At 36.7% G+C, this 19816-nt stretch overlaps 1 protein-coding gene across 2 annotated transcripts in view; it reads left to right on the plus strand.

Moving 5' to 3' along the window:
- Positions 1–19816, plus strand: part of Fmn2 (formin 2) — a 341897-nt gene that overhangs the window by 143556 nt on the left and 178525 nt on the right. For both annotated transcript variants that reach the window (XM_026390773.2, XM_077803042.1), the window contains one exon: positions 2527–2614. In XM_026390773.2, coding sequence (XP_026246558.2) covers positions 2527–2614 — 88 coding nt within the window. The remainder of the gene's footprint in view (positions 1–2526; positions 2615–19816) is intronic.

A 19816-nucleotide genomic window follows, 5' to 3' on the forward strand; every position in this document is an offset into this window, starting at 1 on the left:
TAGGGAGCAGGAGCATGGGAGGAATAGACGAACTCTAGATTGTGCAGAGGGAGAGGGCATGGGGTTATTAATGATGGTGGAATGTGATGATCATTATTATACAAAGTATATGTATGAAGATACAAATAGATGTGAATATATTACTTATACAACCAGAGATGAAAAATTGTGCTCTGTATCTGTAATAAGAATTGTAATGCATTCCACTGTCATATATAAATAAAACAAAAGAAAAACAGCATACAACAGGGACGCAGCCACATCAATGTTTATAACAGCACAATTCACAATAGCTAAACTGTGGAACCAACCTAGTTGCCCTTCAGTAGATGAGTGGATAAAGAAAATGTATGTGTGTGTGTGTGTGTGTGTGTCACACATACATATCAATCACACACAACAGAATATTATTCAGCGTTAAAATAGAATAAAATCATGTTACTTCTTTAGACAAGGTTATGGGTGTGAGCTAAGGGTACATCACTCAGGAGGTACAACTGTTCATGGGTGCTTTTTGCATTTCAGTTCATGGGTATTTTCTGCATTTGAATGGTTCATGGGTACCTTTTTTCTTTTTCTTCCTTCCTTCCTTCCTTCCTTCCTTCCTTCCTTCCTTCCTTTCTTTCTTTTTTTCTTTCTTTCTTTCGAGACTCATTATCTCTCTCTCTTTATTCCTGAATTCCTTTCCCAGTACAACTGTACACAGATTTCTGGTTTCCAACTTGGGCAGGTGGTGAAAGGAGGAGAAGCTGGCTGGAGGTTTTGGGGTGGACTGATAAGACTTTGACCTTAGGCATGTCAAATGGACATTTATGTGGGTGATTTAAATGGAGATATCAACTGGAAAACTTCTGAGTTAAAGATATGGGCATGTATGTCCATACAAGAGAAATTATCATAAAGGGAATGTGGTACAGAACTCTGGGATATGCCAATATGAGACAAAATCAGGATAATTCACCTTCAAAAGGATTGAGAACTGACAGGAACCCTGGAGTAGGGAATCTCTATGAGGGTGCAATCAACATGCCAACACCAGGGGGGAAGTCAAATGACACCTGGACTCAAACATGTTCATTGCAAATAGGGGCCAGAAGATGACAGGAAACTTAATAGAAGCTGCTTTGTCAAGCAGCACAGATGGGACCCAGTCTATACTTACCTGAAGTAAGATTCACTTTTTTAGAAAAGAACATATGCTATCTTCTTTTTTGATATTAAATTTCTGTTTTTCAGCCAGCTCTGAAGAAGATATGCTATTTGATAGAAATGCTTAGCTGAACTAGTTGATGCATATTCAATTTTTAGCCTTATTTTTTGGGTGAAATTTAATGTTTGAAGATCAAATACAGAATCAAAATTTATATATTGTATTCTTTTTTTTTTTCCCTTGAGAAAGGAGTACCTTTGTGAGATATTGTCGCTTTACCATGGGAGGTTTTTAGAAATGACAGGAGGTTTTGTGGTTAGTCTTTCTGGAAGTTTTATTTTATTCTCCACCACCATCCCTGTTGGAGGATCAGGAATGCAATTATTATGAGAAGATTGTTTTACCCTGTGACTTTGTGTGACAGCTGGGTATGATTATTTTATTAGTTTCTTGATTGATCCAACTGAAACCAAAAAGAAAGAAAAGGTCAACAAAGGCAATAGCTGTTAGGGCAGCTGTCAGTTCTGGTAATTTGACCATAACCACTTTTCTTTCCTTTTCAAAACTCTAATGTTTTTCTAAGCAGATTTAAAACAAAACACAGAGAGTAAATAGAAATTGCTTCCACTCAAGGATCAGGATCTGGGATAAGAGTTTCATAAGCAGGATTTATCGGTGGTGTGTTATTTTCTAGAGAACATGGTTTAAACGTGTCTGTTCTATAGCAGCCTACCCACCTCTGTTTTCAGAAACCTTCCTAGCGAGGTGTGTGTACTGTCTTCTAAGTCCCCCTGGACAGCTGACTTAAGATTGAGCTGATGTAGTCCCTTCAGTCTGATGCTTCTACTACTCTATTAATTAGTTAGAAAGTTATCCATAAAATGTGGGTCAAATGCAGTATAAGAGGAACTGCCAGTAAAATAGTGAGCCTTCTAAATGACCCAAATAAAAGCACATTTTCTGTTTCTGGTACAACTGATCTGATCTAACAGATTCTCTGTGCATGTGCCTTTACCTTGCCCTTTGCTTATTGACCAGTTTTTCACAGAATCATAGTAAAAAAGGAATACTTTAAAAATATCAGACTACAAATGATCAAATGTACAATTGTTATTTCATAGAGATCAAACTAATTTCCTAAACTATAAGAAAATTTACTTGATGACAGGTCAGGCTCTTATAAGACTGGTAAAGAACATGACTTTTAAGATTTATTATATAAAGCTCCAAAGCTCTCTTCAAACAAAAATCAGTTTTAAATACTTTAAGGAATGACATAAGGTGTTTTCTCTTAATTTGTTTTTCATGTAGGATTTTAAAAAGTAAGTACATTGGAGTTCAAATTAATGTTCCCTTTCCTTTTTTTTCTTGAGCAGGTTGTCAAGTTATTAAGTAACAAAAGATCACAAGCAGTTGGAATCTTAATGTCTAGTCTTCATCTAGATATGAAAGACATACAACATGGTAAGTGCAAAAAATAAAAATCCAAGTATTGAATATTAAAATTTGGATATGATGGATTGGTTGGGAGGTATGATGTTTCTTGGGAAGTCTACGATCAAGATGCCATCATGGTTAGGTTCTATGAGGACACTCTTCTGGGTGCAGATTGCCATTTTCTCCTTATTCTCATGTGGCAGAAAGAGTCTGAGAGAATTCTTATAGGTCTCTTTTATAAGGTCATGAATCCCATTCATGAGGACTGTTCTCAAAATCTAATCACCTCCCCAAATCCTTACCTCATAATAACATCACATTAGAGGTTAGGATGTCAACATATAAATTATGGTAGACACAATATTTAGTCCATTGCAGATATATTCAGTCTGTTATTAATAAATATTTTTATATCATAAGAAGTACAGTTGCACTGTGTTCTGTAAGTAATTAGACCATATCTGAAGTGTTTATTTCTGGATGCCATGCTCAAAGAATTATTGATATATACAAGTGTGAGCCAGATAGTAGGGTCTCTACAGCCATTAAAAATACCTAGGGAAGTTAATCCACAGGACAAAAAAGTTGGTTGAATATTAGTTATGAGTTTTTGACAAGCTAAAATAAAGAAGAAGTAAACCTAAAAGTGTCTACCAGAACAGCTTCAATCAATGTAAGACTCACAGGGAATCTAGTTTTAAGTGTTGTTTTGAGAATGTTCTTATGGTTCAATTATGATATGTCTAATATTAACCTAGATGTTCATGCTATATAAATCATCATTTGTCTCAAATGAGGGAACATGAGCTATGTTCCCTTAGACCTTCAGTTTGAAGATACTATAAGAGTCCTCACATATGCTAGGCAAATGCTCTACCACTGAGCTATACCCCAGAACTTTTTTTATTTTTTTTTTCTATTTTGAGACGGTCCCATTAAGTTGCTCAGACTGGCCTCAAACTTGCAATCTTCCTGCCTCAGCCTCCTGAGCTTCTGTGATTACAGAAATGTGTTATCATGTCTGGCTTAATTTATATTTTTAACAGGCTTATAACATATTTTCTATATTTGGAATAAGGGTGATTTCTAACATTTTCTAAATGGCTTTAATGGCTTTAGGATCTTCCCCCAACCCCACCACCACTTCTTTCTTTTGCAGCTCTAGGGATTGAACCCAGTGATGCTCTACCACTGAGCCACATTTTATTTTTATTGTGAGACATGGTCTTGCTAAGTTGCCCAGGCTGGCTTCTGACTTGAAATCCTCCTGTCTCAGTATCCCAAGTACCTGAGATTATAGACATACACCAGTGTAACTGGCTTTTAGTGTTAATATTTTAAAACTTGAATTCTACCCTACAGTTGACAGAAATTCCTATCACATTTATGCTGAGAGATATTGCCCAAAGGTGTAGAGAGGAATTAAATCCATGTTCTGGATGTCCCCTAAGCTGCCCCAGAGCCTTAGAATAGATTAAGCAGATTGAATTATCCAATGGAATGCCACTTTACCTATTAAAGAAATATGGTTTTAAGTATAACACAGACCTTATAAATCATGAAAACATTTAACTAGCTTTCTGGCTTACCCACCATGAATGTGGATTCTATTTGTTAGGCCTAAAATATTGTGTGGAATAATTCATAAATAGCGCAAGTGTGGTATGCCCTGTCAATTGATGAGTAACTCTTAATCACAATTAAGTTTTTATTAAATTGTTTTGATGGTGAGGAGACTTCCTCAAGCTGAACCATTTGGGGTAATAGTCATAGAGAAGAATGCCAAGGCTGGCGCCAAGAAGTACTTGGTGTTTCTAAAGCTGGCAGATGTAGCCCTGTTAAGTCATAGAATGAAATCTGAAAATAATGATATGGTCCTTTCCTTCAGTCAAATATTCAGCTTGGGTTGAGTTAATAATGAGAACCTTATGAACAAAGGAGTCCGCCTGACATCTGTGTCTGTGGTACAGCCAGCGAGAGTTCATTGAAAATTTGCTGGCTTAACATGCAGCACTAACAATAACATGGCATGAACGTCAGTAGTTGAAGGGTCACACAGAATTATGCATAAACTTTATCCTATTAGGATGTAAAGCCATTGCTTGAATCCCACTGAAACACTGCAACCCCATTTTCTAAAACACAGGCACCTTCAAAGTCTGAAGAAACAAGTAGCCAGTGCCTGTTTGTGGATCAAATCCTCTTCTGCCTCAGTGTACTGTCTGGAGCCATGATTTCCATGTGGGAATCACTTGTAGCCTCTAGAATAAACTTTGCTTCTCTCGAGATATGCCTCCACTGAGGATTCCACAGAAGCATAAACATCATTGATTTGGGATGTAGAAGCAGTCAAGGAATTTATCCAGTCTTCCAGTGTTATTTTATAGAAGAGCAAACTAAGATCTGCTAGTGGTCCAGTTGCTTTCTCAAGCTCATGTGGCTCTCTAATGGAATAGACTGAACTTACACCAGACATTCCACATCAGCTGTGGCTGTTCTTTCCCATTCATTAGATTTTTGGGCTGATTCTTTAATTTTGTGCTTTTCCTATAATCAGCATTAGTATATCTACATTCTACATAATATTGTTCGAATAAATTTTTCTAAACCCTCAGAGTGGATTTTTTCCCAGAGGTAGCCTTTTCCCTGCCCATTAAAAAATTGTCATAACCCACAAGTCAGTCTAGAAATTGCCAGATAAATTCACTGCTACATTCCAGCAGCTCAGAGTTTCACTGTAACTTTCACACACACACACAATTAGTTATTTGTGGCTGCCCTGCTATATTTATTGGTGCTATTTTATCCCCTTCTCTCCTTCCCTGTCAAAACTCTAGAGAAACCTAAAGTTGAATATCCTTTGTAATGTTTCTATTTTAAAGTGTTCTGTTAGAGTCAGGAGTATCTAATTTTGGATTCTAGGTGTCAAAGGTCTAATCCAAGTGTTACTACCTTCATGCACCACATGATGCTCAAGTGAATGCAGGTTATTCTCACAACAGTAGTTCCACAATTCTCAATGTCACGAAAGGTCAAAAGACAGAAAAAGAAGAGATTAGACTCTTTTTTAAAAAAATTGTTCTAATTAGTTATGCATGACAGCAGAATTCATTTTGATTCATTGTACACAAATGGAGCACAACTTTTCATTTCTCTGGTTGTACATGATGTATAGTCACATCATTCATGCAGTCATATATGTACTTAGGATAATGATGTCCATCTCACTCCATCATCTTTCCCACCCCCAGATCCGTCCCATACCCTTTCTCCCCTCCCAGGGATTGGAATCTTAACCATGTCTATCAGTGCAGTAAATATAAGCAAGAAAGATGTGTGTGTGTGTGTGTGTGTGTGTGTGTGTGTGTGTGTATTTAAAAATCAAGTTGCTGGAATGAATGTACTTCTACTTCTAAAGTGACCTGTAGATTTTAATAATTTGTTAGGGTGGGTGAAACTGTAGCATGCTACCTATGAAAAATTTCACTCTAATTGTATACAGTAACTTAAAATCTGAGATGAAGGTACATTCCACAAGAGATTTCCCTTTTTTGTGTGGTAGGACCTGGGGGGGGTCCTTTAGGTTTAAGATTACTTTAAATCAAGTTTGAGGGTCATTCCAGACACTAAATGCATATCCCTGCATGGGTTGGTTTCTCTGAGTCTGCAGGCTTTGATTACCAGTTTATTGTGGACAAGGTATAGAATCTATACCTTGGGTGGATTTGGAGCTTTGATTTTTGGTCCCTGGTTCCATGAGGTGGTCAACGTAAAGTTCAGATATTTTGGGATAGGTTAAAAGTCTCAATGTCACTTGTTTGCCTTTATGATACTGTACAAATATTTACGTGTGTGTGTGTGTGTGTGTGTGTGTGTGTGTGTGTATAACAAATATTTGATCTAGCATTTTAAATTGTTCAATGTGAGAGGATTGATTCAAATAATATAGCCTGCTATTTCCATAAATTGGTTTTGAATCTATCCTACAGCTCTGTAATGGTAGTTTAGTTTTGTGAAAATAGATTGAATTTTTTTATACAATACTCAGTCCATATTCCACCATCAATGAGATATTCATACCTCTTAGGTTCATTTTAGTAGATAAGAGCAGCTGCAGAAGAATTTCAAATTTCATGAGGCTTAGCTTTATCTCCCCAATCCAATGTCACTATTAAGTAGAGATTTCATATAGTTTGTCATTCAAAATGGGATATTTTGATAGAGGAAAAGGTGCCTTTAATAACATTTCCTGGATAACAAGTGTAATGGAATTTTGCAGGTACATCAGTATTACTGTCACTCTGCTGCTAGATCAAACTGAAGCAAGATTCAGATCTAATCTTTCCTATAATACCAATATTTATTAAACATATTTTTTGGCCAGTAGGAACAAAATTGTCTGAAAAGCCTATTTTGTAAACTTGAAGTTGCCTAGCTCTCTGTTTTGTAAATACTCTCATCAAGATTTTATATAAAAGATTTATTTGTTCTAGACAGATGCTAAAACATCATGGAGGTAGGAATTGGTTACTCTTATAATTTGCACCAGGCATCTAAAAATCCAATGCCTGGATCCAATTCCAATGTCTTAAGATTCCAATGCTTCATAAAGAGCCATACAGTAGTGACAAATAACTGTAATCCCAGCAACTCTGGAGGCTAAGGCAAGACGATCACCAGCCTTAGCAACTCAGCAAGGCCTTAAGCAACTTGGCGAGATCCTGCCTCAAAATAAACAAAAGGGGTTAGAGGATGCGGCTTCGTGGTTAAGTGCTCCTGGGTTCAATTCCCAGTACAAAAAAAAAAAAAAAAAAATCCATGCCATAGCCTCTACTAAACTGTCATATTCTCTAATTGAAGGGAATAGGGATGGAACATCTCTAAGATATTTTTAACTAATCTGAACACCTTGTATGACTAGTTTCACTAAGAAGAGTTAATTGCAGTCATTGATATGCTAATTTAAAAAGCCCCTATTATTGATTTAGATAGGAATAACTGAGCAGTATTCATTAGCTGCCTTTGGAGTATGGTCTTTTTACCTAAGGCTAGGCAACCATTCTTGAGATATGGAGTGTTATTAGTAGGACAGAGACTACCATTAAAGTTGGAACTTTAACTGGATCATGCTTACTATTGCATCTCTTGTGCAAATTTATTTTAAAGTAGATTATAGATATTGTAACAAGGGATAACTAAAATTTATGCAGTAATCACATCCAGAAATAATTTTCACTATCCTACAGGAACGGCAGGCTCAGGGTACTAATGGCCCTAGATCCTCCCTGCACTTCATGTCTTCCTTATTTGAAGCTAACTGGAATTGTGGACATGTAGGCAAGGAATGCTCAATTTTATGTCCTTTTTTAAAATTTCTATCTTGTTAAAACATGATTTAAATAAATCATATGTCCTGAAATTAAATGATATATAGTCAATGAAATCATGGTTACTTTTGTTCTTTGTTCTCTAGCCTAGAGACTGTTTTTAAAATACTTTTTATTTTTTAATAAATAAATAAATAACTATATATGTGTATACACACACACACACACACACACACACACACATTTATTTACTGAAGTGTACCTTACAAGGCCACTAAACATGCTCATGGATTTCTATCAGAAATCCAGTGAAATCTCAGTCTATTAATTGCAGTTCCTCTTTGGATCCTCCATCATGTCACTATTATTTTGTTGATCTTGACCTCCCTCAAAATGGAACAGAATTATTCTGATAGTTGTCTAGGAAGGAATTATCTAATGTAGCAGGTACTAAAAATAGAATTATATGTTTTAGTTAAGTTTTTTTTGTTTTTTTGTTTTTGCTCCTGTGACTAAAAGACCTGACAAGAACAATTGTAGAGGAAGAAAATTTTATTTAGGGGCTCATGGTTTCAGAGGTATAAGTCCATAGACACCCAGATGTACTTCTCGGGTCTCAAGGTGAGGCAGAATGTCATGGCTGAAGAGTGTGGCAGAGGAAAGCAGCTCACCTGATGATCCGTATGCAGAGAGAGGCTCTACTTGCCAGATACAAAATATCTACCTGAAAGGCACATCACCCCCAATGCCCACCCTCTCCCGCCATGTCCTACCCACTTTCAGTTTCCACTCTGCTGATACCATCAGGGGATTACTGCACTACCTGGGTTAAGGTTCTCATAACCTTATCATTTCTCGTCCAAAACTTCTTGCATTGTCTCACACATGAGCTTTTGAAGGGATACCTCACATCCAAATCATTACACGCTCCTCCCCCACACACCCCTCCCTCTCTCATTTATAATCAAATCTTTTTATTAGTATATAAAGAGATGAAGCTAATTGTTGGTTTGAATTTTACTTCTCTTTTTATCACCCTTCCCTCTAATACTATTGCTGATAGTTGTATTATACAGCCCATAGGAGGAAAGTTAATCTCTCATTTTACAGTGGAGGAATTGAGCCTTATACATTAAGCCTATAAGAGATTTACATAATAGGGCCAGAATGAGTATCCGTCTCCTTTGACTCTTGGTTCAATGCTCTCTGTTCTAGGCAGTGTGTTAGCTTGTAGAATGAGGATATGTTTTACCCAGTAGAATGAGAGTGTGCAGAAACAAAACTGGCACAGGATATAGTACTTTGATCAACTACTATTTCATATACTAGTTATTAAAAACATTGGAAAATGTAAATTTGGCAAGATCCATTAATTGCACAGAGTTATCTTACATAAATCCCCCAGTTTAATTATGGGCTGTTCTTTAGAGAAATAAAGTTATGAATTGTTTTTTCATCTGTGAATTAAATGCAAAAAAAATACTTTGAAGAAAATTCTAAATGGAGTTGCTTATTCTTGAGTGAACTAAGCAAAGATAACTGAAATACAGAATTACAGTAAAAGTAATCTGGACTAAGATTATCAACAAATGAAGCAAATTGTGAGTACTTGTTACATGGATATGTAAAAGTACTGTCTCTTTTCTAGGTATGTTATCAATTGCTGTGAAAGAATAAAAAAAGTAAACGGCTGACCCTAGTATAGTTCTTGAGGATGCTAACTTTCAATACTTACTTACTCTCCCAGTATGTTTTTATTTTTTATTTTTTATTTTTTCCTGTGTCACCCTAGCACCTCTACTTCCCTGGTTTTCTCTCCCTTTTCAAGTTGCTATCACAATGTTTTAAGAAAACAGATTCTGGGGCAAAGCTGCATAGATTTTGTTACAGACTGAATATTTGTGCCAAATTCATTATGTGGAAGCCCAACTCCCAATGCGATGGTTTTCAGAGGTAATTAGGGTTCATGAAGTAGGGTCCCATGATGAGATTAATGCCATTTTAAGTAAAGAGACCTGAGCTCTTTGTCTCTCTTTCCTACTGCCATGTGAGGAAAGATTGAGAAGGCAGCCATGTACCAAGGCATAAGTGAGACCTCACTAGGAACTGAATTGGCCAGCCCCTTATGGACTTATAGCCTTCAGAACTGTGTGAAAATTCTGGTTGTTTAAGCCCCCCAGCCTATGGTATTTAGTTATGGCAACCCAAACTAAGACAGATTTGGTCCAGCTGGGCCACTGGCTATCTAGCTGGACAAACCTGAACAAATTGTGTTTTTATTCTTTAGTTTCTTTAATATAAAGAGGTGTTAAATGAGTTCTTACTTGTAAAACATATCACACTCCTCAATAAAAGCTAGTTGTCCTCTCCTCCTACATTTCTTAGAAAATGAGCTTTGTCTCCAGACTTTGGATGCATTTGAAACTTAGAGCCTGGGCATCTAATGAGAGAGAGAACTTAGAGATTTTATTCTTCCTTGATTACTCTGAATCGGTCATACTAAGAGCACTTGCCATGGGAAAGAAGAGGGAGTAGAATGCAAAGGCTGTCCCTTCCAATGGAGTTTGAGAATATGATAAGAGGGAAGAAATGGGGCTTTCAGTTCAAGGGGAACATATCTGAGTTCTGCAGTTTAGGTTTTCAGTCATTGTTGCTGAAATACCAAGTTTATTACTTACTTGGCTGCACTCTTCTGTTTTCTGAATGAAGATATATATGATATTTATTTATATTAGCAACTCTTAGAAGTTGAGCATGGCTATATCATTGGACTGCATTTTATCTCTGGAGAGTAAATTGTTTTGGAAACTTGAAAAGCTGAGGACTACTATACTTGTGTGGTTCTGTAAACATTGTCTCTGTGCTATGTATGTCATTTATTCTCCACATACATAGCTCCTGGCTCTGGGTGGACATGAAGGGAGCAGTGTAATGGAGTTTGGCTTTGCTGGGAAATGAATAGTGGTAAGGGACATGAGTAGAATCTAAGTAGGGTCACAAACAGAGGCTTCTATTCCCTCCTTTGACATTTTATTTTTCTTGATACTTAAATTAGTTTCTAGAAATGAGTATGGCATATTCTTCTTTAAAAATACAGAAATAAAATTGGGTGCGGTGGTACACACCTGTGATCCCAACTGCACAGGAGTTTGAGGCAGGAGGATAACGAGTTCAAAGCCATCCTCAACAAAAGCGAGATGCTAAGCAATTTAGGGAGACCCTGTCTCTAAATAAAATACAAAAAAGAGTTGGAGATGTGGCTCAGTGGTTAAGTACCCCTGAGTTCAATCCTGGGTACCCCTCACCAAATATGGAAATAGCCTTTCTGAATCCTAGGAAGGTTGTAAGATTATTTTATAGTGACTTTTCACATGTGTTTGGAAACCTACATATCTAGTAGGGCTGCCACTAAAAAATGTTTTTCATATGAATTTTTTTACCAAACAAGTAGTAGGTTACAAACTCCAGGTCTTTTCCTAGAGTTTCTGGTTTCATTCTTGGAGACACAAGCTTTTTTACTTGCCTATTGATTACCCCAAGAAAGTTTATCCATAATCATTTGTTTATTTTTGTAATATTCTCAAAAAATTGGATTCAGTGTGGGCAATGTTGTTTTTTCCCAGTAGATTTTCCAGTGTCTGGCTTCTTTATGAAACTGAGGTTTACAAGGCTCGCTTAGAAATTATTTCATGGCAACCCCTACCCCCCAGTTTTAACCTTTATTTTAAGTGTTTTCCTCACATGGGATATAGAATTTTAAGACCTGTTTATTATATTTATTGAAACATTAAAAATTTAGTAAATGCTGTTGTAAGGTTGAGTGAATGGTTTTCATTGAAATGTAAAGTCACTTAGAATTAGAAATTTGAGAAGAAAGTGGGCTGCAGTGAGCCCATGTAACTTTTTCATCAATTGTAACCTTGTAGTGGAGAAAAGTACACATGAGATAGTATGTTTTCATTAAAATCTACTTTCAGAAATTTAATATCAGAATATGCTTTAATTTAAACTAAAAGTTCATTACCTAGAGTTTTTTTTAATAAAAAGAAAGACCTCATACATCATTATGTCACACATAGATTATTAAATCAAGAAAAAATGAACTATTATAAGCCTTTCATTACAGGCTCAGCAAAAAACCTTGGGTTGAATGTAGCCTGTATTTTTATAATGTTGTTCTACAGTTGGACTTTTCGATTACTTTTATGGGAAGAAGGAGCATAATTCTTGGGACTGTGTTGAAGCTGTGAATATGGTTATTCTCCCCTTCATATATAAATTATGTATCATCTATTTGTTTGTATGTTTGTTTCCACTGCCCCATAGACCCTCCAATGGAAGGAACTCTGGAAACCTGGAGACAAGAGTCCACTGCAGCTCAGAGTATTATAATACTATATTTGTTCTTTACAATCACTGGGTGATTGTTGAAAGAATTACCCTTGACCACATGGGGCACATATGGAGGTAAAGCTCAAATCTGAGTGCAGAGCACTTAGTGTGAGCTCAAAATTAATTGTATCAGCTTTGCCCCTTGAAGTATTGTGTATTGTTAAGGTGTGGTGTTTGCAAAAATAATCCTTTTGCATGATCCTTGAGAGGGTGGGATTTGAACTGTTGTTTTAGGAGGAGGGGAAGCCCTTTTGATAACTTTGAATTTCAAAACTGTCTTTATAAAAATTGTTTTGATAAGTGCTTCTCCAGCATTCCAGAATAGCCACTGTCAAGATGCTCTCTGGATTTCTTCATTCATTAGATGAAGGGAAGATCTGAGAGTGCTAGAGGAAAGGAAGAAATGATTGCACTTTCTATCTTTGCCTATTGAGCTACATGTACCGTATTTTTACAAGTTGCATTCTAGAAGTATAATCACAGATATTCCCCGAAGTTCAGTGTGCTGAGACATCAAGTCAAATTATAAAACACCGGGATTCCATCTCTTGGGTCCCCTTCTTCCTCCGGGAGAAGTCTTTTCTGCTGTCCTTTAATAAACTTCTAATTTTCCGCTCTGGAAAAAAAAAAAATTATAAAACACCAAAGTTACTTGATGGCATGTTATCCTTTGGTAGAACTGAAGGGATGACATTTTATGCTGATGGCTGCCTTGCATCTTTCTTTATGGTCAAACATGAATAAAACAGGATTTTTATTTCTCAGTAGCAGTTTTCAGTCAAATATCTATGAATATATTTTAAAATTAAAAGAGTTTTAATCAGATTATTATGGATACATGATTAAGAAAATAAATTGTCCAGAAAGACTTAAAATGAAAAAAACCACAATTACCAGTTCTCTGAATAAACTTTGTCATTTCTGTGCTAGCTTGTAAAGGAATAGTTTTTTTCCTATGTGTTTAAGCCACTCAAGAATAATAACAGTCTCATTTGAGGAAATGGTAGAATTTAGAAAGGCTTCTCTATCATTGTTAATGACAGCGTGCAGTTCTTATGAATTAAGTTGTAAAGAGAATTAATGAATTGAGTGGGATGTTAAAATAGATTATCCACTGTGTTCTATTAATGCAGGCTTTTTTTTTATGGTTCCAAATTTAACAACATGCAATTGCTGATAATAGTAGCTAACACCTGTAGTTGTTACTGTGCATGTCCACAACCACTCTATGAGGTAGGTAATCTTGTTATACCTGACTTAGGGATGAAAAAACAGTCACAGAGTTGCAAAAGAACCTCAATCAGCAACCACTGGGCTGTGATGTAAACACAGGCAGTCTAGATCCCAGTCTATGCTCTGAACTTCTGCTGTACTTCCTGAGGACTCAATTTAAGCAATTGTATCAGTGAATTAAGCTGGAAAAATGATGCATGATTTTTCCCTTCATGGTTCTTAATTATAAAATCATCCTACTAGTTGGAGGCTATAATTGCTACGTGAAGCACTCTAGTGTTGTTCTGGAATATGCACATCATGTTGTGTGTGAGAGAGAGATGGAGAGAGGAAGAGAAGTAGAAAGAGGAGGAGATGGGAGTCGCATGGACCGATAGAGACAAAAAGAGCTGTTGTACAGGTCATAAAGAGGTCACTTTGTGGATATACTGGAGAATTTACTATAAAATTCCTTTTGTATCTTCACCTGAGTTCCATGACTCTGGTGATGCTCAGGTTTGCTTTGTCACATGTGAAAGCCATAGAAGGGTGGCAGACTTCTATCCAATTACAGGTTGAGGAGAAGATTTCAAAGACTGTGATCACCGTTGTCAGATATTTTCATGTGAATATTAGATTATGTAAGAGTGACTAATTTTGCTGTTGGAATCTTCTATTTTCCCCACAAAGAAAGATGCCAGCATTACATTAAATCAGGGAGGCCATGATTCATTCCTACTACCTCCTTTCCTTACATTATTCCTTTCAATGTCTCATCATTCATTCACTCAAATTTTACTATGTGCCATCTTTCTGCCAAACTCCATTTCTGGCACTGGATACCAAAATGAAAACATAGACAGAAAAATCTGGGTCTGTGTGGAGCCTTCATTCTATTCTAGGTGGGGGAAGGACAATTTTTTTTTTTTAAAGGAAAATATGTGTTAAGTCAAATGGTAATAAGTATCATGATGGGAGAACAAAAGAACGGAATGGTAATGAGCACAGGTCCATGAGAGGCGAAGGAGGAGTCAGGGAAAGTTCGAGAAGAAGGTGACATATGAAGGGACTAAAAGAAAGTAAAGTTGTAAAATCTGAGGGCAAAACATATTCCAGAAAAGCTATAGTCAGGTACAAATGTCTTCAGGCAATGAGGCCCTGGTACAATAAAAGACTCAGTCCTCTCTCTTTTCCTTCTTCTTTCTTCTTGATGCTTTTTGAACCCAGAGGTACTCTACCACTGAGCCACATCCCCAGTCCTTTGTATTTTTTATTTTGCGATAGGGGCTCCTTAAATTACTGAGTCTTAACAATCATCCTGTCTCAGTCTCCCAGTTGCTTGAATTACAGGCATGCACCATCATGCTATCTTAAGACCACCATGTTTCTGAGTGTGTCTGGAGAAAGTACTCATGGGAAAGGGAAGTTGGAGATGTGTTTTGGATATATAACGAGGGGGTAAATCATGTAGGGCTTTGTTAAACTTTTTGAAGACTTTGACTTTTATGCCAAGAAAGATGAAATACTAGGAGAAGGTTTCAGCAGAGGAATAATGAGCCCAATTTATGTTTTTGTCTTCGCTCTGCTGCCATGTAGAAAATAAGAGTTGAGGGAAGGAGACAGGAGGACCAGAGAAGAGAGGTATCATAGCAATTCAGGTGCAAGATCTTAGTGACTAGGACCAGGGTGGTCAGAAAAGGTGTGTGAGACAGTTAGGTCTTGCGCTACATACAACAGTTGATGGGAGTACAAGGCTCCAAAGATCACTACCAAGATGAGGACTGCTGACCCTCCACTACTGGATCAGACTGCTCTGCAGCAGTGAAAGTGAGGACAAGCACCTGTTTACAAATTTGTAACTTAAAACTTTAAAGAATGGACACTTAATAAACATGAACATATGTGTATTGCAATAGGAATTAGGGTTCAGGAGACCAATGAGTAATTACAATTAGAAATGAATAATTTGCTTTAAAAGTGCAAACAGTGCATTTTTGGAACTATTCTAAAAACTGCAAACATTTCAAAAAATAGCAAGGCCAAGTGGAAGGCTGGCCTTGAACAGGCTTCAACATTGCATCCACTGGAACACAAGCAAAACTGATAGTCTACTTTCTCAAGGAGACTAGGCAGTGGGTTTACTGAAACCTGAAGATTGAAAAGTGTGAGGACAGGACAGTAGGTAGAAGGAAAATTCCTCCAACAGTCGTCTTTCCATTTTACCAGTCACCTATGGAATTTTAATTAAACCTCAGAAACACAGAGGAATTAGAACAGTGATAACTCCATGATATATTTCAAAACTTTCTTTACTCAGAAGCAAGATTTTATTCATTAAAAGAAATCCTAATATCTGAGATTCTTCATTCCTCTAGACAACAAAATATTAATTCTTATACACCAATCCATACACCAAGAGAATAAAAGGAAACCTTCATTAGCCAAATGCAACACAATATACACATAAACTAGTATACCATATTTTTGCACCTACTAATCATGTTTATCTAAGTAAATGTGATATTTTTCTCAAGGTGATTATGGTAAATATTATATGGGTGTTATGTTTTTCATAGTTTCAGTGTTTTAGAAAAGTAGTCATGAAGCACAAATTAGTTAAGGTTAGCTGTGAAAGGCATTACCATAACATGTCTAATATTGGTACTAAGTTTTAGTCTTCTCAGTCACATAAATTCACAACTAATGTTTCTTTATTTTTTGATGATTTTTTAAAACTTTCAGTGACCAAACTAGTTTTTTTTTCTCTTACTTCAACATGTCTGAAAATATATAAATGCTCAAGTAGAGTGAAGAACCTTATTTTTTTTAGCAAATATTTAGGTGATTTTTATTAAAAAGGGTTTTAAAAAATTTCTTTAAAACTTTGATTAACATCATTATTTTGGAGTTTTCTTTCAAAGTGAGACATGATTATATAAAATTAGATTGAAAAAATATGATTGTTATCAGTATGAAAGATATTTTGGCATAAGAAATTTTAGAATTCTGATAGCTCCTGTACTTACGGAGCAACATATATGCATACATTCAACATGAAATTTAATACTGTTTCTCTTTTGGAACATGTGTTAGAAAACAGTGGCAAAAGGGATCTCAGAGTTAGGGTCCTATTACTAAGCTCTCTTTTACAAGAGTGTAAATGTTTACCTAAGCAAGAAGGTGAAGTTCTTTATGCCCAATAAAGGACATTTTGCAGTGCTGGTTTACAGAAAACATTCAACAGACAGTGAATGTTTTACATGAAGTACAGTGCGTTGTTTGAAATTATTTGCTCATCTATACACTATGCTTAAAATAAACACTATCTGGGAGTATGCCAGACTTTTTTTCTACCTCCTTTATTCCACACCCTAGATTTTGTCACCTGCCAAAGTCAAGTAAATCTTATCTAAACAGTTGAGATAAGCACTGAGTTGTACCCAGTATGGTCAAATCAACAAACCTCTCCAAAACCAGAAATGAAATACAATATCTCTAGATTAAACAGTCTACAATGGCAATCATGTTTGCATTTAAAGATTTTATTCCAAAAGCATTACAGTCTTGGTATCCACTTTCTCCCCTGCCTAGACAAGAAGGCGACATACTGACTCAAACAAAATGCATTTGTTCTCTAACAATTTAACTTGTACAGCTCTTATAAACTAGGCCAATAGGTGTATGAAACCTGCTGACTTAATCAGTAACTTATGTCATTAATCTTGTATAAGCAAGTATGCTTGAGATGCGCCAGTGCTGGACTGTGTATCAGATTCTAGTTTTTTTCCTACAGGAAAATCTTCCTTTGTGTAGCCTAAGCTCAAAATTTTCAGAATCCTGGCCTTTCATTGTCTGTACCTTACAACAAACCCCACCATGTTAAACTTCCTGAAAAAGATAATATAATATAAATGTATATAACTTTCTAAATTATAGAATACTATAAGAATGCAGTTTTCTTCCTTGTAAGGACATACCGTATTTTAATTGTTTGCCAAGAAGTGTAAACTCTAACAAGGGAAGGAACTATGCATGTCAGATTACCACTGTATCCCCAGGATTGAGAAGGATATCTGGCTGTGATTCACTTTGTGGCTGTTTGTTCAATGAATGAATGCATGATGTTTTCAAAAAGATATTGTTTTATTTGCAGATGAATATAAGTATTTTGTGATTATTGCCTCGGTTACTGATATTTAGAAGCAGATTTCTGAAGTGAATTTATGTTTTTTCTTAGTGAAATGGTTCTCTTTTAACTTCATACTGTTTGGGGCTGGAAATGTAGCTCACAGGTAGAACCCTTGCCTAGGATATGCAAGGTCTTGGTTTAATCCAAAGCATCCAAAAGCAAAACAAAAACCATCATATTATTTTATTAACAAAATTTTTATTTCTATTTAACAAGGACTGGACACATGTCATTTTATCACTGTCATCTTTTGAGGGGATACCTATCAGGTATTATTGACATTTGTACATTTCTTATGGTAGAGAAATTCCTAGATTGCCTGATGACTTGAAATAACCCATTTTCTCATTGTTCTTTAAGCAAATCTTCATGTGCTGTGGTTAAGCTTATACCACAGCTGAAAATTAGCCCACTTTGATATATGCCGCAAACTGCCCGGCCCCCGGGCCGGCCCGCTGAGTCCCGCTCCTGCTGCCGAGCACTGCCTGCGGCACCCCTGCTGAGCGATTCCCTGCTGAGCTGTCAGTGCACGCGCGGGCTTGCAATCTTCCAACCCGGTTGGGCACAAAAACACAAGCCAGTCAAACTGAGACAAAGTTTTATTTAGAGAAAGGCCATGTGCGTCCCCTAACAGGTGGGCCCGCCACGTGTGTGTTCTACCTGAGCGGGGGGGGGGGGGGGGGGGGGGGGGTTTCCACTTCCCCCGGAACACCCTCCTACCATCCTTTTCCAACCAATGGGAACTCTCCCATTACAAGAGTGACATGAGTAACCTGAGTCTTGAAATGGGCCCAGCTGAACAGCATGAGTCCAATTACCATATGAATGTGAATTGCTGGCTGGCAGTCATTAAATCCAAAGGTGCCTATATCAATATTTTTGCTGTGGCTCCTAACATCTGCCCCCTACTGTTTAAATAAACAACAGGCAAATGTGGCTAGGGACCGTGCCTGTTAGGTATGTCCAATTCACATATGGTTCTTACCCGTCATGGGAAAACTGACCTTATTGCGTCAGTCTCCTGGCTTAGGTTGATACCACTGTAACCGAATCATACCCGTCACTGACTACCAGTCCAGTATATAGCCATACCTGTGTAATAGGCCTATGCACCAGTGGGGGGGTGAGGTTCTTGCCTCACCTCTGTTGGCCCCCAAATTTAACCTTGGTGCCAGTGGGGGGGTGAGGTTCTTGCCTCACCTCTGTTGGCCCCGAAATTTAGACCATCACTAGCAGAAGGGAGAAAGACGCAGAATTGCCACGACACCAAGCCAATTGACAGCTCCTATGGAAACACTGGTGACACATCGGCTAAGATATTTAGCACTACCAGTTCGCTGTATCAACAAATAGAACACAATGCATACAGGTGATACATAGTCCAGACAAGTTGTGTAAGCAGTTCAAAGTGGAGGAGTCTATCAATATGTCCATTTCCTCCCAAGGTAAATTAAGTCCTTGATTGAGCAGTTCAAATTGGAGGAGTCTATCAATATGTCCATTTCCTCCCAAAGTAAATTAAGTCCTTGATTGAGCAGTCTTATTGAGTTATTTTGATTGATGTATCAATTTATACAGTTTATAATGATAGCTATCATAAAAGTTGTAGTTTGGTCTTAGTCTTCACCGGCACTGGGATGGAGATGGGAATTATGGCCATGTTGCTAAAGAGACATTATCCTGAACAGAATTATGAAATATAATGAAAAGGAAAGGTGAAAGTAAACAAACATATCTGTTAACCACCTTTAAAAACAAAATTTAATAACAGCTGTTTACCTAAAGTAAATTAAACCATATAAGTCACGTGACTAAATTTTTTTTTTTTGAATACTTGTATCTATTTATACATGAGCGCTCCTTATAAATGAAATATGGACATACACACATACAGACATACAACACAAAACAGCATACATAACATAGAACATATAAGACAATAGTAAATAAAGGCCTTGTAGCTATAGCTAGGTGAAATCTCCATTGCAATGTTTAAAAACTTTACAGTTAAAAAAAATAAATAAATAAATAAAACACAGTCAAAAAAATAAAACTGATCAGAAAAACATTAACCTAGGTTTATATGAGCTTAAAAAATAAGGTAAAATA

Source organism: Urocitellus parryii, chromosome 9 (genome assembly GCF_045843805.1).
Source record: "Urocitellus parryii isolate mUroPar1 chromosome 9, mUroPar1.hap1, whole genome shotgun sequence".
Classification (NCBI taxonomy): Eukaryota; Metazoa; Chordata; class Mammalia; order Rodentia; family Sciuridae; genus Urocitellus; species Urocitellus parryii.